Source organism: Meleagris gallopavo, chromosome Z (genome assembly GCF_905368555.1).
Source record: "Meleagris gallopavo chromosome Z, MGAL_WU_HG_1.1, whole genome shotgun sequence".
In the NCBI taxonomy this organism is placed as follows: domain Eukaryota; kingdom Metazoa; phylum Chordata; class Aves; order Galliformes; family Phasianidae; genus Meleagris; species Meleagris gallopavo.
In genome coordinates, this window is record NC_139435.1 from 70,549,091 (window position 1) to 70,564,996 (window position 15,906).

The 15,906-nt window shown below is 40.2% G+C and overlaps 2 protein-coding genes across 10 annotated transcripts in view; one reads left to right on the top strand and one right to left on the bottom strand.

Annotated features, from left to right (window-relative positions):
• Positions 1–75: 75 nt before the first annotated feature.
• PPIC (peptidylprolyl isomerase C) lies at positions 76–5,765 on the top strand. The gene is made up of 5 exons (XM_085214242.1): positions 76–315; positions 1,991–2,104; positions 2,538–2,631; positions 4,178–4,362; positions 5,204–5,765. The coding sequence occupies exons 1-5, from the start codon at positions 214–216 to the stop codon at positions 5,330–5,332; spliced, it is 624 nt and encodes a 207-aa protein (XP_085070368.1). The 5' UTR covers positions 76–213; the 3' UTR covers positions 5,333–5,765.
• An 874-nt stretch (positions 5,766–6,639) lies between these two features.
• SNX24 (sorting nexin 24) overlaps positions 6,640–15,906 on the bottom strand; it is a 76,288-nt gene continuing 67,021 nt past the window's right edge. For all 9 annotated transcript variants that reach the window (XM_085214243.1, XM_085214245.1, XM_085214250.1 and 6 more), the window contains 4 exons: positions 13,387–13,481; positions 11,718–11,750; positions 11,235–11,299; positions 6,640–7,595 (listed from right to left, as the gene is read on the bottom strand). In XM_085214243.1, the coding sequence (XP_085070369.1) occupies positions 7,525–7,595; positions 11,235–11,299; positions 11,718–11,750; positions 13,387–13,481 (264 nt within the window). In that variant the 3' untranslated portion in view covers positions 6,640–7,524. The remainder of the gene's footprint in view (positions 7,596–11,234; positions 11,300–11,717; positions 11,751–13,386; positions 13,482–15,906) is intronic.

Below are 15,906 nucleotides of genomic sequence, written 5' to 3' on the forward strand. Positions count from 1 at the left end.
TTAGCGGGGCCGCGACTCCGATGCGGGCGGCCGACCCCCCCGAGGAAGACGTCCCGGCCGGAGCGGGGCGGCCGCCTTCTGCCCGCCGCCCCTCCCCTGGAGCGAAGCGGGGCAGCGCCGGCCGCGCGGCGCAACGCTGAGGGCCCCCCCGCCACATGGCGCGGGAGGAGCCGCCCGGCGTCGGGCGCAGGCGCCGCAGCGTTCGGTCGCGCCATGTCCTGCGGGCGGACGGCGCTCGGCGCCATCGCCTGGCTCTGCCTGCTGGTCGCGGCGGCCGAGGGGCTGAGGAGGAGGGGACCCAGCGTGACGGCCAAGGTGACTCCGGGCCGGGCGGGAAACGGTCGGTCCGTCGCTCTGCATTGGGGCGGCCCGCGAGCTGCGCCCGTCTCGCCTCGTCCGCGAGGAGCGGTGCTCGGAGGCCGCGCCGCGCTCGTTGCGGCGGGATACCGCGCGGCAGAGCCCGAGGAGCGGCGTGGCGTGTCTCGGCGCCCGTCCTATCGCCCCGTGTCGGTGCTGCCATCGCCTCGCCGCGGCGCGGAGCGGCGTCACCGTTTCCGTGAACGTATCGCACGGTGTGATGACGCGTAGAGCTCTGAGCTGGCTCTTGCTGCCTGCCGGGGCTTTGCTGTGCGCTCGCTCCCATCCCGGTGCCGCGGGCGGTGAGCCGGGCCGTCCCGCTGCCCGCTCCGTTCTGCGGCGGAGCGCAGCGCACGCCGTGCCGTGCCTGTGTCCGTCGCCTGCCCCGTTACGGCGATTTCTAACTTCGGCTTCTGTCCCTGCAAGTCTGAAGCTGCAGCGTCTGACGGCTCAGCGACGTTTCCTTCCCTTTTCGAAGGACTTGAAGAGAGGTAGTGACCCCAGGTTGTGGCCGGGAGATCCGGGTTGGGTGTTAGGACACATTTCATAATGTTTCGAGTAGAACAGGCATTTTCATGTGCAGCTCTGCCGCTTGTGAAGCCTGATGCCTGGCCTCAGCTCAGATAGGAGCTTTGCCTTGTCTCCAGTGCTGTGTGGACACATTTGATAGTGCTACTGCCAGCAGGCATTGCTGGCAGCCTTGGCTGCGTCACTAGCACCCTGCCTGGACAAGATCTCCATAGAAAATAAGGTGTGTTTAGAAAACCTGCACAGGTTTTTTTATTTTTCTCTACGCCCATACCTAAAGAGAGCTGACTGCAAAATGAAGAGAGATGCATTTATAAAAATGCCAGGAAATTAGGGAAAGTTTGTTGTTAATGCTTTGGAAGCCACACATCTAATAAGTACAAGTATTTGGTGCCAAGTGCCAAGAAAATGAATGAGGTGTGTCAAAAGGAATGTTATTTTCTTTACAAAGCTTTCGTAACATTAGCCAGGAGTTCAACAGTCAAAACCACATGGAAGAAGAAGAAACAGTAGAAATGTTTGGTAGGAAAGCATGAAAGAGGCATTGACATTGGAGAGTCTGTAGTCATTTATTATCATAATTGGACTAATTTCTTAGAGTTGCAGACTAGTAATATTTGGTTGAGTGCAGTGAAGAACAGCAAATACCACATCACAGGACTACACACTGCTGTTTCCTAGAAGTTGTAATAGTTTTTATGTAACTTCTTCAGAACTTAAAACTCCTCATTTCCTGACAGCTGCTCCTATTTAATTGAACAGTTTTGCTGTTCGTAGACACACACAGATATTCTGAACTATGCCTCCTAACTCTTATGTCTTTTCCACATACGTTTTTTAGCAACACACACGTAGAAGACTTTAGGCATCCAGCTACCTACTGCAGCCTGCTTCTTCCTCCAGGCAGTTTTGGGTTGCTGTGTGGGGAGTGGACACCTTGCGGAGCTGCAGGGTTTTCTTCCCACCTTTTCCCACTGCATAATCTGGTTTTGGAAACTGGAAGGAAACTAGCACCTGAGGATTGTAATATTAATTGTGAGCACCCCAGAGGCTATTTCTTACCATTGTTCATGTTTGCATCTCTTTTCTTCACAAATACATCTAGGTGTTCTTTGACGTGAAGATTGGAGACAGAGATGTTGGCAGAATTACAATTGGGTTGTTTGGAAAGGTTGTCCCAAAGACGGTGGAGAACTTCATCGTGCTGGCAACTGGAGAAGTAGGTTTGCAGTTTTCTTCCTTTGTGTGCTGAAGTTTGGAGTGGGGAATGAGTATTCAAATGCCATTTTGCTTGTGAAATGTCCACTTCAACTCAGTGCAGTCAGTGCGAGAGTGCCATTCCCAAGGCCATGCTCTGCTGTGTGAGACACAGAAGTCTTTGCAGGTTGATTCACAAGATGTCACTGGGGCTGGCTGTCAGCACCATGATGTGGCCCTGCCCTGCAGATGTGCCATGCAGAGACACTGTGGTCAACACTGGTCAGACAGACCTGTACCCTGGCTGCAGTCACCTGCATTTCACTGCTGTTTGTTTCTTGCCAGTATTTGGCTCAGGTGGTGGTATGTTCTCTGAAAGCTGACCACTCACCATGTGTACATTTCCATATGATCATACAGAACTGTGTGTTACGTTAATTATTTCATTTTCTTAGAGAGGATATGGATACAAAGGAAGTAAATTTCATCGTGTGATCAAAGACTTCATGATTCAAGGAGGGGACTTTACAGCTGGAGATGGATCAGGAGGTAACATATTTTCTCTCTCCTTTCTTTGAGGGTCTACTGAAAAGATGGATAAAAGAGCATTTTCCTCCTTTCTTTCAACTCCCATAAACGAGAAAAAAACATTTATTTTAGAAGCAGCTAGTTCTTTTCCAGGCATTTTGGAAGATAAGATGCACAAATGTGGGTTACCAAATAAAAGTGTACGTGGACCTTCCTTTGTCCTCAGTTTCTGCACATAGCCCTTTCTGTCTGTGACTTTCCTCAGTCAGGATGCCTGTCTTTGCACAATGGGCTGCATGGCAAGCCCTTTGAGCAGCTGAGCAGCTCCTACAGCCATCTCCACCCTTCCCCTGCTCTGCTTTGCAACAGCACTGCTTCCCTGATTGCATGTGTATGTGGACAATTTCAGTCACCCAGCAGCAAACTAATCTGCAACAAAGCAAGGAAAGCACTCAGAGGGAAGGTAGGAGAAAAGGGAAAGAGTAGTCTCACCTCCCTTTCCTCAGCTCAGCCATTTCTGTGGAACATTCTGAAAAGTGCTGCAGGAGGGAAATCCAAAGCAGGGACAGAGAAATTGAAATGAGTGTCATGCACTCTCTCTTTTTTCTTCTACTAAATTTATAACTGCCTCCTGAACCTCCAGAAGACCACATCAGCCAGTTCAGGAGAGCAGTCCTAGTGCAGCATCTCTTGCATTGCATGCATTCTAGCTGATTTCTTCTCTTCCTTTACATGTGTGTTCATCAGGTGCTACGATTTGAACTGTCTGCGTGCAGTTTTAGTGATTTCCCCGCTGGGACAGAATGGAAAACACATTCCTTTTCCTTGCAGCAAACAGTGGGGAAGGCTAAAATATCAAAGACAAAGTTTTAGCATTAAAGGTAGGCAATGTTTGTTTGCCTGCTAGTATTGTTTGCTGGGATAGCTACTGGTGTGTTGGGGCAGCATCCCCATAAGCGCTGTGCAAACAGAAAGTGCAGCAGCATTCTCTTTTCAAAGTTACAGTAGTTTAACCATGACTAATGTTTTCTGAACCTTTTTAAAACACCAAAATTCTTACATAATGCTTCTACAGATACACATGGAGTCTGTGACACTAGCTTCCCTAGTCTTCATAAACAGGTCTAAGGCAAAATACAAAAGTATACTATGCAGAAAGTGTTGCAGAAATACACAAAGTAGAAGTTGCCACAAAACATGGCTACCTTATTTTTATTGGCCATAAAGATGCAGTTTGAATTTGCTGAGATGAAGTATCACTGCTGCTCAGTGGTGTATTTTAGTATGATCTTTGAAGATACTGAGTTTGCTTGTTAAATTCAGAGGATAAAGCATCACTAGATTTAAATATTCTTTCCATGTATCTGGTGTTTTAGTTCACCTTATACTTTTCTCTACATGCAGAACTTTTTCAGTTAAGAATCACAGCAGTGACGTTGTTGGGCTTACTCAAATGATCAATCTTTTAAGTCCTGACTTTGTGCTCATTTCATTTTTTAACAAGGTTATGGGTTGTTTGTCGTTACTTGCTTTTAAAAAAAAAACAAAAACTTTTTTTATGTCACAGGAAGAAGCATTTATGGAGAAAAGTTTCCAGATGAGAACTTCAAGCTGAAACATTATGGAATTGGATGGGTTAGCATGGCTAATTCTGGCCCAGACAGCAACGGATCCCAGTTCTTTATCAGTGTGACAAAGCCTTCCTGGTTAGATGGAAAACATGTAGTATTTGGCAAAGTCCTTGATGGAATGGTAAGCTAAATAATTCAGGAAAATATTCTCCTGCATTATATTGGTTAGTGTAACTTAGAGCCATCTTGAACAACTGAGTGTTAATCTAATGTGTATTTGGTAGAAAACAGATGTGAAGAGCTTGAAGCTAGGAGATTTAGAACTGAAATACCAAATGATGGATGATTGCAGAAGTAAATAGAAACTGAAAACATCCCTTTGGACTCTTGCTTCAGATCACTAGCCAATTAACTCAGCATTGGCAACTTTGTGGACTGCAGAGTTAAGTTCAGGTCCCCCTGCTAGTAATGCTGCTAGCCATGAAATAATTATATTTATGCAAGCTGTAGGTAACTCTTTAGTTGTTAGGGCACATGAGTGTGAGGTACACAAACGTATATTCAGAACTGTTTAAAAAGTAAACATGAGTCAGTATCCTCCATGTCTGCACAGCAGCAAAACTGATTAAATGCATCACTGCAAGGGCCAAACAGTATGCAAGTTCAGAAGTGTTATTTCCCACTGATTATACTTTTCCCTTTAGCTTCATGTAACGTATTTCTCTGTTTAATCTATGTTTCGAAATGAGTGAGGAGACACGACCTGCTGCACCAGGAGTTTGCAGACCTCATCAGAACACTTCCCTCTCATCCCATCCTGACAATCCAATTCAATTCTTAGGAGCTCAGAAGTTTAAATCTCTCTTCAATTTTTTTTTTTTTTTAAACTAAGTTTTAGTCTAGATGAACTGGCAGATAACAAAAAATGAGTACTCAGTATTTCTAACTGAATTTTGTCCTTTATAAATAACTACTTTGATCTGTTGCCTTGATCCAACTGATCTGTGCTTTATTTTTTACAGTCTGTGGTCCACTTGATAGAACTTCAGCAGACCGATGAACATGACCGCCCTCTTCATGACTGCGTGATTGTGAACAGTGGCAAAATAGCTGTAAAGGAACCATTCGTAGTGGAAGTAGATGACTGGTGAGACCAGTACTCAGAGTGGAAAGTACAACATGATCCTTTGAGGTCTAAGTTATTTGACTGATCTCAATTATCTATTGAGTTTTCTCCTTAAAACACACTAAGCTATAAGCAGGGTGATGCTCCTAAGTTGCTAGCTGCATAAAGATAGGGCTGTGCGTAACAGCTGGATGGGGCTGTCAGGCCTTAGGACAAAGCCTGCACATTCCTAGAGCTTACTGAAAGTCTCTCATGAAAGACTGTAGAAGTGCTTCCTTTTTTCAAGGCTTGAAATAGTCATTTTGTATTCTTTGGAAATTTTCACAATATTTGTTACTGCATTTTCAACTGAAAATGTTGTTTTTTGTAGAAGTATCAGCTTTTTTAAAATACGTGTGTCTGGGGAAAAGAAGTACAGAAATGTTTTGAATAAATAAACTTTCATTTCAAATAAACAATTAATGAAGAGTTTTGTTTTTTTTTCCTCTCCCTTTTTGCTTTCTTCCACTTCATTTGAGTCTGCAAACCATGCAGGGGTGCTGCTTTTCAGAAGAGGTTTTAAGATTTGAGCAGAGTGGCAGATTTCCTTAACATGTCAGATGAAGTTCTACTGTCTTTCAAAAAAAGGAGTGAATTCAGATGACAATCCTGTAATCAGAAAGTAGCAGGTCAGTCTCACTAAGTATGATTGTCAGAAAATGGACAGTCCTAGAGGTCTTTTCCAATCTTAGTGATTCTATTATTTCAGGAAAGCTTGAAGGTGGTGTCTAAATTTGCCTACTATTAGGCAATCAGACTACCATTTTACATCTACTCAGTTTGTGCTTCCCCCCCCCCAGTCTTTGCAGGTAAGAATCTGGGAAATGAAGTCTGGAAGGAAAAGCAACAGTTTCTCATACTCTCACCTAATTTGCTTTCTACTCGTACCTGAAAGCTTTCCTGTAGGTGGATCCCCCAGACAGGAAAGCAAGATCTGTCACATTGACAAGTCTTGCAGTCACAGTTGATTTTTTAAGCAAACCTAAACTTCACCATTTCCAAGCAGCTTTAAGGCAGATTTTGTAGTCAGTCAGCAGAAGGCAATATATGTGCCTCCTGGATCAGAGTTCTGGTAGTGCCTAGCTTTGAAGTTACTGATTTTGTGTTCAAGTTCAGTTTCCCTATTCCATGAGTATAATGTATTCAGATAGCAAGTGTGGTACTGTGGGTTTTAAATCGACAGGCAACTATATGTTCCTGTGCATCACGTGAAGATGTGATGACCTCTTTGATAACCTGAGAAATTTCTTATTTGAAAAAAATGCACAACAAAATACATTGAAGCAATACATCCACATTCTAGTAATTTATTTTGTGATCTCCAGTAGCACACATGCAATTTCCAGTTAAATCTGAATATATATACACACAAGTATATATATATATATTTATGAGTTTTACCATGTTACTACTTAATTAAACTTCAGCTTCCACAGAGTTGTATGCTCTGTGACTCATAAAATGTTAAGATACAGAATACAGTCTGCAAAATAAAGAGTAAGAACACACAGATTATATGTCATAACTGAGTGAGGTGCATAAACGCCATGTAAGATCCCCTGGTAGATAACATCATTGTGACTGAAATCTGGACAATTTTCTAAAAGAAAGCTATGTATTTCAGAATATACAAGTTTGATTTCTCATGGCAACTGCACATACCTGCACAGGTTCTTTTCTAACCAATAATTAAGAAGCAAATTGAAAATAACTTAAGAAAAATGAATAGTTCTTCAGTTTCTCATGCACTCACTTGAGTGCTAGCACTTTTAATCCATCCACTGCCAGCAATGGGTCCATGTGCTGAGAAAAAGCCTGGTGCAAAAAGGTTTAGTGAAATTTAGGATAGAAACAGTAGAAAATATTAGTACAGCTTTTAATTCTTTTCAAAGAGTAATGTAACTCAGTGTATGATGTTCAGTTTGTAGTGTTAAATAGTTAGAGAGTCTATCAATAAGGTATAACTACCTTCTGTATAGTTGTTTCCATATCTTTTTAAAAGCAGCAACAGTAGTGACACTCATTTAAAAAAAAAAAAAAAAAAAAAGTAACACTTGTTAAACCCAGGTTGTGCCTCTTGATTTTGAGCACAACAATCACATCACAATTTTCTTCTTACTAATTTCAATAAATGTTATTTGGAAACTTGCTTCAGCTTCCTCTAGCCATGTATCTCTTCTACCTTGGCAGTAAATGAGGATAAAATATTCCATGTAGGATGCCTTCTATAACCACATTTGGAAAGTTATCTGAAAAAAAAAAAAAACAGAAAACCTGGTTTTGTTATCTATGTCAGTACAGGACAGGCGTTCTTGTCAAATTTAACTGGTTAAGGCCTAGTCTAACCCGTGTTACTGCATCACTGAACTGCTTATCCACGTTGGGGATGTGCTTTTAGTAGTGCTGTTTCAGCACTAAAGCCACTTTGGCGCAGCACTGGGCACTGCATGAATCCGCTGCCAGATTTGTAGCTTATTGATTTAAAGGGATGCTCTCATACTTAATGCTGCTGGGCTCCCACTCTTTATCTGAATCTCTTCTCACAAGGAAGATGGATTACACTGGCAATTCAATTTCTAACAAAATCTCAATATACTTGAAGGAATTCCAAGAGTGCTACTGGGAATACTTCAAAGCTCTTTTTCCACTGTGGTTTACAGCAAAAGATGGTTAGGCTGAGGAGAGCTGGGGATGCCTTTACCATGCAGATGGTTATGTGAGAGAGGAAAATTTCAGAGTGACCAATCAACACAAGAAGTCATCCTATCATATATTAAGGAAAAAAAAAAAAGCCACTATGTTCTTAGCTGTGTGGGATGCTAGCACTTAAATTCTCATGCTACATTTAACATGAAGAAATTACCTGATGAAAGGCAATAAAATACCCACACAGAGGAACACCAGGAATTACGTTACTGAAGCAAACACACTCTCTAGCCAACTCCCACCTTTTTGGCAATGAATTTGACTTAAATTACCAGGCATGAGGAGTAAGAATTTCTGATTTTACATTTTACAACCTCAGAATTGCTAGTACACTAGGAATGAGCCTACCCAAAGATCAGACTATTTCTGATGGATAACTTTCCACCCTAACCAGTTTTCTTCCTTTGGCTATGAGCCTAAGGCACGCCCAGATAAAGCAGATGCCACATTCACAAAACTCCCCAGATACTTGATAAATTAGATTCTATCCCTTGTCCTTTTACTTGTATCATTAAGTGGTGAGCAAAAATTAGACTTGGACTCAGTAAGAAAACAATACATCCTCATTTGCTTAAACACTGCACCTCATTCCATATTAACACTGATGATTTGAATGTATTACAGGCTCAACATACAAAAGTATCTTAGGATCCTGCCACAAGGTGCACCTTCCACCATAAAGAACAGAGAACACAGTGTTCTCTAACTTCTCATGGCAAATCATCACTACAAATTATTTGTTAATGTTTAGAACCCTGTAACAATTCCCCAAGTCCTGCAAGCTGAGCTCAGCTACCCCAAATTACCCAGATAACACTTTGCTATTATCATTAATGTTATTAAAAACTCACTGCCAAAAGCAGTCTGATGTTTCCCTTCTAAATTGAGTGCTGTGGTTCCAGCAAACTGCTTGTATTTGTTCTGATGTAATATGTAGGATACCACAGAGAACATATAGGAAAATGAGCATTTATTAAAAAAAAATAAAAATCTTTGCACCATCAGGCCTGCTGTGAGGCTTTGTGGCTTTTTTTAAGCAAGTTAATTTAAATTAAATCTATTACTATGATGAAGCACAATCCTGCAGGTATATGATACCTATATAGCTTAGAGAATTATCCGAAGAATTTTCAACCCAGTGACAGTAAATCTGAGGTTCTGTTTTTCAGCCTCTGCAGTACCATTTTAGTCTTGCAGTGTTTTAGGTTTTTCCTTTTTTCTTCATAGTAAAAGCAATTGGTCTTTTTTTTTTTTTTTTTAACTCTCCAAAAAGAAAAAAGTGACCACCTCACACAAACAAACAAAACCAAAGGGACTCATGCACTTCTGGGTTAGCTAAGCCATGAAAAATAAGTCTGAAAACCAATGAAGTATGTAATAGTAAATCTAATTTTTGGGAAGTCATCTAGCAACACAACAATGCCTGAAGTCATTACAATCATGACAACACTATAATAATTTTTTTTTTTTTAATAAAGACAAGTAATGTGCATTATACTCAAAAATCAGCTGTTTACTTCATTAAAATCCATAAATATGCAGTTTGCTGTTTTTTTCAAAAGATGTTAACATGAGCACTCCTGTACTCAGGAAGGATTAACTCCACTTCTGATCTAAACAACTGTCGTAACTGACCTTCTTCAAAGAGGGAATGCGATGAATAGTTATTTGCTAACTCACTTTTCGTCAGTTGGAGTAGCTCCGTCTGCTTTTTGCAGAGGAATCCATCACAGTGGAAACTGATCAGAGACAACGTTATAGAAAGCTCTGCACTTTCTCCATGGTTTGAACTGACAAGCAAGAAATCTTAAAGGCAGTGGTTTTTTGTGTAAATTGTTTTCTTTCTGGATAAGCTGAGCCAGCACAGAAGAGCCTCTGAATGTGGAGACTGTTTTTTTCCCCTCATTTTTTAATGCTAGAACTGGCATTCTACTTGGTGTTTTAATTCATTAAACATTAAAATAGAGAATAATTTGCAAGTGAATTTTATCTTTTAGGGTCTTCAAATAAGAATATTCACCTGCCATATGAAATCCTAAATACTGTATGTCAAAATGAAAAAAAGAATGCCTTAGCAAAGGCCTTGAAAGTCCTTTGTGTCAGCAAAACTGTATAGTTAGAAAATTCATTAGAAAATTACTAATGATTTCCAGAGAAGGAATTTCAGCCTGACTCAGTGTACACATTAGGGAAGGAAGATAAACATCATCACAAAATAGCAAATCCTTGAGCAGAGGTCTTGCAGCAAACCCTTACACGAGGGCTGGAAACATTTAAGCACTGTCTTTGTATTTCAAGATAATTACATAAAGTCCATTTTATCTCTCAGAAATAGTTCACAAGTGAATGACATTCTTAATTTACATTCCCTTCTAGATGAATCCAAGTTTGCAATCAAGACAAGCGTTACACAGTAAGACTAAGGTAAGCAATATGGCTCACTAAACTAATGTTTTAATACAAGGTTTAGTAGAAGTAACAGTTCTCACAATAAGATGACATCTGGGTGGAACACAGTATAAAAATGTTTTTTTTTAATCCCTGCACATATTTGATTTTATCAAGAGAACAGAATATATGCTCTCTGAATTAATAATGTAAAGAACTTTCAAAAAAATGAAAGGAAAAAAGGTTTACAACAAGCTATTTCAAACGCTCTTTTGAAGAACATATTAAGAGATGAAGACTAACATAAATGCTCTGTGAACACATCCATTATGTTTAAAAGTATACTTTTTTTTTGTTCCTCTCAAGAGCTCTAGAGGTTATAAATGATAAGAAATAGTAATAATCCAAATGGAAATACAAACATGCTCACAGCAGATCGACTGATGTTTAGGGAAAAAGCACTTACAAAGGATTGGGCCCCTAAGTTCAAATCCTTCAGGCAAAGCAGCCCCAAGGGTCAACAAGAAAAAAAGAGAACCAATGTCCTCAGTCTTCTGATTTGAATTCTCAGTAGATTTGTCTGAGAAACAACTAGGAGAAAAAATCCACCCTTTTATAAATCACCCTCCCCATCCTGAGCTATAATGGTTTCTCACTCAAGAGCTATTGTCTTATTGGCAGGTTATTAGGTTTTAGACCAGTGTTGTTTGACTTGGCTTGTATTAATAATAATGCGGTTGGCACGGAGCAGGGCAGGTCATACAGCACTGTTAACAGATGACAAGTTTGATTACCATTGGCTTTAGGCAAGACATAGGGATCCCTCAGGAACAGCAGCACAGGCTGGTGGGACAGTTTGCTGCAAAGATGAAGAACAGAGATGTCGGTACTGGAGAAAAGTAAAAAGAGCATTGTACAAACCAGCTTTGACAAACAAGTAGCCAGGCTGCTTAGAGCCACGCTGCATCATGTGTGCTGCTGCTGCAGGCAGGCTCCATTCACAGCCTTCCCAGCTGCCACCTTCAGCTCTGCTCCTTTAGAATAGGGGGTTTTGTAGGAAATCTCTCAATACAAGCGTTAAGGCGTGCTCAAGTGACATCAGAGATAGATAGAGCTAATGCAACTGACAAAACTAGCCATGACATGTAACAAATAAATCCTATTATAGTGCTAAACTACTCTTAATTTTGACAACTGTAAGGAAAACACAGCAAGTGCCCATCATTTCAAGTAGTTCTTGAACCTGACCTTACAGAAGGAGTAAGAATAGAGCTCACCTTGATTCTTCAGACTCTGTTTCATCAAAAGAGCTGCAATTAAAGTGAAAGGAAACTTTCATTACAATAAAATTAATAAAATTACTCCATAATAAAAAATAAACCAACCCAAACCCTTCAGGAACCATCAAAAGGAGCACTCTTCCTATGGTCTGTAGCTGCGTAACAGTGCAGTGAGAGCACCTAATGAAGGAGGCCTTATTATTTTACCACTGCTTGGAAATGTAAGCATCCACTCTCCTCCAATGGGTTCACAGCCATATCTACCTATAAAGTGACAGGGGTGCAATCCCACTTGGGGCACTGGCTGATACCATGAACTACAAGTGAATGCTACAAGCCTGCCAGCTTGTCCCTGTATTACTAATGCCTGATCATTTATTTATGGACAATATAGATTTAGTATATACATTTTTCTTTAGCTGTTGAGGGTAGTGTGGCTGATAACATCACACTGACTGCACATGGAGCATACTCACTACTACATATCACCCTCAAAAGCACTGTATGAAAGTGTTATAGTAGAATCATCCCTACAGATCTTTAGCATTAGCTGTGCCATAACTGAACAGTAATTTCAGTATATTACTGGTCACTTTTAGAATGGCAAAGCAATTATTCTCTGGGAAAAATCATGGTTTACAATGTAGACCTTAACTTATCTTAATGAAAATGCCCACATAGGGAGGTAGGGAATGGTTTAAGAAACTGCTGAAAGGATTTCCTGCTGAAAACCAGCAGCAGATTTATTCCCATGCAGAAGTAACTAGAGGACCATCCTTTCCTCTCCAGTTCCTTTCTGGATTTCCATCTGTCACAATGGTTTTGGTTTGTCTCCACAACTCAGCAGTGTGGATCACACTTCTGCTTTAATGGAGACAACAAGCTTACTGAAGATCAGACCTCTGACCTTCAGAGACTACTCTGGACCCAAGGCTCCTCTACATCAAGAGGGTCCCACCATAACCTGTCTGTTTTCCAACCCACTCTCTCTCCACTGCAGGCATATAGAATATTCTCTAAAGAGGAAAAGGGACAACACCACAATGCTGCTGGAAGTCCCAACCATGCCAGGTTCAGAAATGCTTCTCCCTACAAACCTGCAGATGATAACACAACTTCTGGTCACACTGATTTTGGAAATTCTCTACACTCACCATTATCATAACATGAGCCTCTTTTCAACCCCAGGAACAAATCCTTACCAGAAGAGGGCAGAGGGGCTGTTGGGGTCTTTGGAGAAGTGAAAGATCCCTTTTCAAACCCAGAGAGGGTGAACACAGAAATGACCACAGAATGAATTTCTACTTTGACCAAATATTAAACTTAACCGTAAAACACACACAAACAAGTGCTTTCTATGCAGGAAGTATTTATGAATATCTTCTAAAATTCACCTGATACTTTAAGAACTATGAGAAAAGCCTATTTTATCTCCTCTTTACTTTCCAAGAATTCTACTTTAAACTTTGCTTCTGCCCTATAAGAATCTGGATTTATTTTACCACATTTTGAGGATATATAAACACAATTAAGTGAACCTAATGCCCATTTATTTTAAGCGTTAAGATTTGGCAGCAAGACCATTTTAAATCAATGAAATTGCATCAGCACTGAGTGGACATGGGCGTTCTGGCCTCCGTTTATTTTTCAGTAGATGAGAGCTTACCCACAGCTTTCTGCTTTTGGCAGGGTAGGTACATGTCGAACATTCAGGAAATCGAGAAATATTTTAGGGAGCTCTTCATTTTCTAAAATGACTGTCTGTAATAAATGAAAAAAAAAGGGACAACAGAAAATCAAGAGGTTTTTTTTTTACATGTTAAATATTGCACTATTGGTCTAGAACAAACATACACATAGAAGAAACCTCTCTAGATTTATAAATAAATGGTTATATACAAGTGGCTGCAAAGCTATTCCTGTTCGTTATGTTCATGTTCACATTCTCTATCAGAAGAAACAAATCTAAAGAAGAAACACCAATAGTGGAAGGAGGGAACGCTACTTTGCCTGTAGGCAGATAACTTCTTCCCATGCATGTATTCCAATGTTGTACTATCACTAGGAGAGTGCAACAACATGTAGAGGATAACATGCTCACAAAGAACTGAGGCTGGAAAAGACTTGTAGAGGTCATCCACTCCAGTCTCAAAGCACTTCATGCTGAAGTTTTATAGCAGACATTTTGGTTATCTGTGTAAGGAAAACCTCACTCATGTAAACATTACGTACAGTGTGCAGAGATCTAAAGAGAAGCATTTGGAAACAAAGCTATTTGATAAATGGTTCTTTTTTCATGTTTCATTTGCAGATATGAATTTAGAATCTACATTTCTTCCACAGCTGACACCATCACTAACAAGTTAAATAAACAGCAGGGAAAAATGCTATTTTCTGTTCTAGACTGTAACAGATCTAACAACTTTTACAGAAGAAACAGAAAGATCTGAATGGTTGGCAGGTTTTAAGCCTTTCACTTCACCTCTATATGAAGATGCTGCATTAAAAATGCACTTCATTTGCATTCTGTAAAATCAGCATCCTGTTGCTGCAAAATTTATCTTGTTCTGCAGTTGGGTTATGCACAGGAGGAGGAGTGGATACGCATTCAGAGGGTGTGTGAACTGCATAACAATGTCCACAACATGCTCAAATAAAGTCATCTCATTAATTATACTAAAATGGACAGCTATAAAAAGTTGTTTAAAGACGCTTAAGGGCACCCAACACTTGTGTGCAGCCTCATATCTGCACCTCCTGGCAGCTTTGTCCCAAAGAAAAGTTGCCTGCTGATGCTGCTGCACAGAGCAGTGATTGCCAGGAAAGAAAATGAGAATATGTTGTTGTATAAAAGGAAAGCACTTGGCAGCTGTTATGAACCTATTTGCTGCTGCTCCTGCTCACTCTAGATGATGAATACTGCATTCTATTTTCTATTTCCTTCCACTTCTTGTTCATGGTATGCATCATGTCAACTCAAATCCTGATAACCTGCAGCGACCAAATGTAGTTCACAAAAAAAAAAAGAAAAAAGAAAAAAAGAGGATTTTCCAATTAATTTAATGTGACATTCTTTTAAGGATTTACAAAATAAAGTATAAGTGGATTATACTAAAGAGTGGATAATAATATACTGGCTTGACTGGCTTCAGTGCAAGAAAGGGCCAGCACATGATCCAGCTGTTTAATACACGATAGGAACTGACCTGCTGTACAGGTATACTTTCAGAACAAAACTTGGGAGGAACAGAAAAACAGCCATACTGAATTAAGGACATCTTTCCAGACACATTTCCTCTCTCTGGTGATAGCCCAAAGCGTCCAGAGAAAAGTCTAAACGTTCTCAACTTCGCATTTAAGTTCTTCAAACATACTGTTAAATCAGAGATAAGTGCTTTTGTAATTAGCTTAATGTATTTCCAACATCCCACAATAGAACAGATTTTTGACTTCTGACTGAAAACTTTAATACGATTTTACAGACTTGGTCATCTGTAAGAAAGAGCTGTGCAGGTGAAACGTCTGAACAGTCTGTAATTTGTGATGTAAGGTGCTCAGTAGTCACCTTAGTTCAAGTGAATGTATGACATTCTCAACACAACTACACCTTGCTTGTTCTGCAACCGGAAACTTAACGATAATAAAACTTCATAATTAGTTTATCAGTAATGTGGTTTTCTAATACAACTGAATTCTATAAACATAGTAGTTATAAATTTCAAATACAGGCCTCAGTATGTTAAGTGGATTAATTAAAGACAAAAAGCAGAACATGTAATTCTTTACTAAAAAAATGACCCTGTTGAGCTAAAATACCCATCACAAACAATCTCTGGCGAATTTGAGAAGTGACTCCAACCATACATTTTTCAAACTCATTGATCTCTGCTGAACCAAGAGCATAAATGCTGTATTTTCTTAGGAAATCATAAAAGGCATTTACCCATTACTGTCATGCTTTAATGAATCACTCTATCCTTCAGAAAAAAAACCAAAAGCAACAACAGAAAACAAAAGCCCCCCTCGCTCCCCCCCCACACACAAAGGAAAGTCTGATGTTTATATCAGCAGAAATGACTTTTTTTTGTTATCAAAAGAATGTAATTATTATTATGTAGCATAAATCACAAAAATCCCAATTTTTCTACCTTATCAGTTTCATAAAATCACGTTCCCTAAGGACGCC